The sequence below is a fragment of the Octopus bimaculoides genome, chromosome 10 (assembly GCF_001194135.2).
Source record: "Octopus bimaculoides isolate UCB-OBI-ISO-001 chromosome 10, ASM119413v2, whole genome shotgun sequence".
Taxonomy (NCBI): domain Eukaryota; kingdom Metazoa; phylum Mollusca; class Cephalopoda; order Octopoda; family Octopodidae; genus Octopus; species Octopus bimaculoides.
Window position 1 is genome coordinate 75,613,756 of NC_068990.1, and position 5,453 is coordinate 75,619,208.

The 5,453-nt window shown below is 36.1% G+C and overlaps 1 protein-coding gene across 1 annotated transcript in view; it reads right to left on the minus strand.

Moving 5' to 3' along the window:
• LOC106871554 (leucine-rich repeat protein lrrA) overlaps nucleotides 1–5,453 on the minus strand; it is a 93,152-nt gene that overhangs the window by 44,675 nt on the left and 43,024 nt on the right. Inside the window, exon 2 of the mRNA XM_014918057.2 lies at nucleotides 305–563. Coding sequence (XP_014773543.1) covers nucleotides 305–544 — 240 coding nt within the window. The 5' untranslated portion in view covers nucleotides 545–563. The remainder of the gene's footprint in view (nucleotides 1–304; nucleotides 564–5,453) is intronic.

Genomic DNA, 5,453 nt, shown 5'->3' on the forward strand with positions numbered 1-5,453 from the left:
AGAATTATTTCTCTTACACATATACACACGCTAAAATATGGACAAACGGACACACGCACAGAGAATATATATATATATTTTTTATCTTTTACTTGTTTCAGTCATTAGACTGTGGCCATGCTGGGATAAGGGAAAAGTTGACATAATAATCTGAAAAAAAGAACCCTTAGCTAATTTCTAACGTTTCCCCATTAGGAAGAATTAGGAAGACTAGGAAGAATTTGTGAATTACTGTACTGACATATTTGATGAAAAATCTGTCCGAAACTGAAGAAAAATTCTTAAAGATCTAAGGGTTTCTTACCGCAACACATTTCTCTAATATTTCTTCGTTTTCGAAAATTTCACGTGTAATCATTTTCATTCCAAGAGTCGAAAATCGCATCTCAACTTCGATTTTGCTCAACCTCTTGATTCTCCTTTGAACTGGTAAAGGTAGAGCTATGATTCGACTACCAGGACCTGTTTCAGGTGGCGGTTTTTGCCCCTTCTTCAATTTCTCCGCAAATATATCAGAGCCTTGTGGTTCAATTTCTGTGGCCATTTTCTTTAAAAAATCTAATCTGTAAAACAAAATGCAAATGTATAACATTAATTTTCTCTAAAATATAAAGCACAGAAATTAAACATGCACAAACATATATGTATGACCTGGAATAATTGGATTATTCACTATGACAATGCACACTGCTACTCATGAGTTTGTCACCAAAAACAACATGGTGTCGTTTCCGCACTCACCCTCTTCGCCAGATTTAGCATCTGCAGACTTCCACGTTTTCTCCAAGATGAAACGCAGCTCAAGAGTCGCCCGTTTTAACACGATTGTCGGGATCTAGAGCGAATCGCAGAAGGTTCTCGACTCGCTTGCGGAAAACGACTTCCACGCTAGATTTCAAAAGTGACAGGAATGTTGGGACTGGTGTAGTGCTGCGCAAGGTGGCTATTTCGACGGAGATAATGTTAAAACTTAGGAAAATAAATCATTTTTTTATCAAACATAACTATTATAGGAACATTTTGATACTACCTCGTATGCATACATACGCACAAACTTTGTTCATAGTTTGTAGCTTCATATTTTTCTTCTCCACATCTCAGTAGCAAGCGTAGCTGTGTGGCAAGAAGTTTGCGTCCCAATCACATAGTCTCAGGTTCATTCCCACTGCGTAGCGCCTCGCGAACAGATGTCTTCTACTATAGCCCGAGACGATTAAAGACTTGTGGGTGGATTTGACAGGACGAAACCAAACTCTACAAGGTGTTGCCTAATCACGGATGCAGTGCAATGAGTGAATCAAACAAACGATATTAGACTGTGGCCACGCTTGGACAAGGGAAAAGTCGACATAATAATCTAAAAGAGAACCCATAGGTAATTTCTTTCGTTTCCCCATTATTTCTTACCGCAACACATTTCGGAGACTAGGAAGAATTCGTAAATTAGTGTACTGACATATTTGATGAAAAACCTCTCCGAAACGAAACTTCATTCGTAAACCCTTCCATTTTATATGCCAAAAGGGCGATACACTTTCCACACATACTCTGCGAATATTTGTTTCTAATCAATATAATCAGATATTATTTGAATTTTCTTTTCTATCTTCAAATTCAAGTTATATGTTTTCCGAAGAACACATTTCAATTATGTACTGACATATGTCTTTTCAACTACACCCCTCTACATCTCGCGTGCAGGTACGTGATTTAGTGGTTAGCGTGTAGGACTTTCGATCGTAAGATTGTGGTTTCGATTGCTGGACCGGCTGACGCGTTGTGTTCTTGAGCAAGACACTTCATTTCACGTTTCCCCAGTTCACTCAGTTGGCAAAAGTGAGTAACACTGTGGCAGACCAGAATTTATACGCCGTGGAACCTGGGAAACCGGTCCTATGAGTCGGAATAACTCGACAAGGAACTTTACTTATTTACTCTACATCTTAGTGTGTTTATTATAAATGATTACGTTAGTAAAGATAATCTTTTTCTTTCTAACCATGTAACCAAAAACAATTATGACCCCAATTTTCCCGCGACATATTTCAAATTTTACCCATCCGAATGGACATAGATCTCCCCAAACTATTTATAATTACAGGGTGTCCCCAAAAAGTGTATTCGCTCTTTAAATGACAATAGATGCAATATCTATTGACTTAGATACAGGATTAATGGTTAAATGCATAAATAGAAAAATGCATGTTTACAAATGTTAGAACTGACGACCACCTTTTATAACCACAGCCTTTAATGCGGACCAATGAATTCAGCAGTGCTATGAATCATTTTATTTCGGACTGCGACACATTGTCTTTCAATTTCCTCTTTCAACTCATCAACTGTTGCTGATTTTGAGCCGTAAACCTTATCTTTGCTATATCCTCAGAAAAAAGAACGTCATTGGAGTAAACGCGCAGGGGATACAACACTACCTCTTCACCCAATCTATCTGTTCGGGAAAGTTACATCCTGATAGGCCCTTACATCACGATGGTAGTGGGGAGGCGCTCCATTTGGCTGAAAGCAAATCTCTTCGTCACCATACAACTCTTCGACGCGTGGAGCGACAGATTCCTGTAGCAATTTTCGGTAAACATCCCGAGTGACAGTTTGGTCAAAAAGGAATGACACTAGGACACCCAATACTGATATCCCACATCACACTGTGACACGTGGTAAGTTCAAATGGTGTTCCATAGTAACATGAGGATTTTTAGGAGCCCAGTAGGTACAATTGTGTCGGTTAATTGAGCCATTTATCTTAAAGCTGACCGCATCGCTCCAAACAATTTTGGTAGGAAATGCTGCATATTCCACGCATTTGCCAAGATAACACTCAAAACATTTAGCCCTCCGGTCAGGATCGTCTTCATTTAGAGCGTGAATTAATGTTGGATTGCAAAATTTTCTGTGTAACTCTTTTGCTTCAAAATGCAATGGGCGCTTGATTTGGGGATACCTGGCTCACGAGTCATTTCTATGGGGATCAGTGGACGTTTTCCGGCTATTGTTTTTCCTTTACGGGGCAAGTTGATGACCGTGGTCTTCCTGAACACTCCTTATGGACTTCATGCCATGTTCCATCTGATTCAAACTTATCTCGGATGCGAGCAATGACGCGTTACGTTGAGGAACTTTCAGAAAATGTCTTCTAAATTGCTTCTGCACTTCTATGATATTTTCGTGCTTCCAGAAGTGATTTCGGAAAAATTCTGTATCTTCAAATCTAAGTCGTATTTTTGCCATAGATAGGGCCATCTTTAGCGGAGAAGCAGTGAAAACTTCAATGAGTTATGCGAAGTCAAAATGTGAGTATCTTGAATGTATATTTTAGGGTTCGGTATATGTATTGAAAATATAACCCAACAATTTGGCAAATATATATATGAGCATTGGACTGAAATAAGTACTGGGCGTGATAGAAATGCATTTACAAAACCTCAATTGAATGGTTAAAAACCAGTAAAACGTAAATAGTAATTTTTATGAATGTATACTTGTATAGCCATGAATAGAAACCCATTGTGTGTGTAACTATATAGATATATACAACTGAACATACACACACGCACGCCCACGCACGCGCACGCATACACACACACACACACACACACACACACACACACACACACACACACACACACACACACACACACACACACACACACACACACACACACAAGCATATAAATGTACATGTGTATGTGTGTATGGATATATACGTGTAGTGTATATTGGCGTCTGTAACTGTAAGAGAGTAAAAGTCTCTATTCCGACAGGTACACGCACACATATATATATATATATATACATATACAAACATATACTTACACACACACAAAAATATATATATATATACACATATATATGGGTGTGGGTGTGTATTTATATATGTACACATGTATATAAGCATATATATGTATACATACATATAAATACATGTATACACATATGCACACACAACTTTATATATATATATATATATATATATATATATATATATATATATATATATGCGTGTATGTGTATGTGTGTGTGTATATATATCCGTACATAATTGCATACTTATCTGCATACATACATACATATTTATAGATATGCATTCATATCTATTTATGATTCGATAATCAAAACACATTTTGTACAGTAGCACAGTACGACACAGTCGTTGAACAAGCAATATATCAGAAAACCAAAACAAAACAAGAGATAAACAGGGGAGATAATCACTAAATGATCACATGAATAAGATAGTTACATGGTACTGGCCTTAGATGTTCAAACAAAGATTTGAAGCGATAGTCGTAACAATTTTTATCATGCAGTGTTTGAAATACAAATATACAAATATAATATTGGTAAATACAAGTGCATACTAACACACACACGCACACACACGCACACACACACACACACACACACACACACACACACACACTTATAATGCAAAGTAAAGTACACATAATTCTTAGAAATAAAAATATACAATTGCACGCATTTAAGCATACAGGAAAATATGTATGTACACAAATATATATACTTATTAAATTTTACAAGATAAAGTGTTGGCAGTGACTTCGAACTTTTGGCTTGCTTGTCTCCTATAAGACACATAACACATACATACCTCACACACACGTATTCATGCGTGAATGAATGTGTACATATATAGTGCTCTTCATTTATTGTTTTTTTTTTTATTGTTGTTCTTTTAGCAAATGCTCCTTTATCGCACATATATACATAGCAATTGTATATTCTTTGTGTGTTTTGTTCCGAATACAACACTACTGTTCATTAACATTTAATACGTGCAGATATCAAAAAACGATATCATCATCGATACTGTTAGTAAAATTTCAATGCTTACCATGCACTGAAATAAAATACAGACCTCCCCAAATCATATATGTTCATCTATGTTTCCCTTATCGATGGAAGTTTACAATAGATGAAAGTGTTTCTTTATGTTCTATGAAGCATTGTATAGAAGAAACATCAAAGAAAATAATAACATGGAATATATTTTGTATTTATTATATCAAGTCCCATATCGTTTAGTAAGCGCACCCCAACTCCATTTTGTTCTTTTTTGTTCTTTTTTTGTTTTTTTACACTTTATCGGTCTGTCTTTGTTTTGTATTTCAGTGTCTACATATCCGTTGATCTGTCTATCTACCTGTCTGTCTGACTGATTATATGTCTGTCTCGCTCGATAAAAGATTACTATGTGTAGACAGATCAATACATAAATACATACATACATACATACATACATACATACACACACACATACATATATATATATATATATATATATATATATATATATATACGCACACTTTACTCTCTCTTTACACATGCATATATATATATGTGTGTGTATGTCTATGTAATGAGATAGACAGATAGACAGACAGACAGACAGACAGACAGAAAGAGCACGGCTC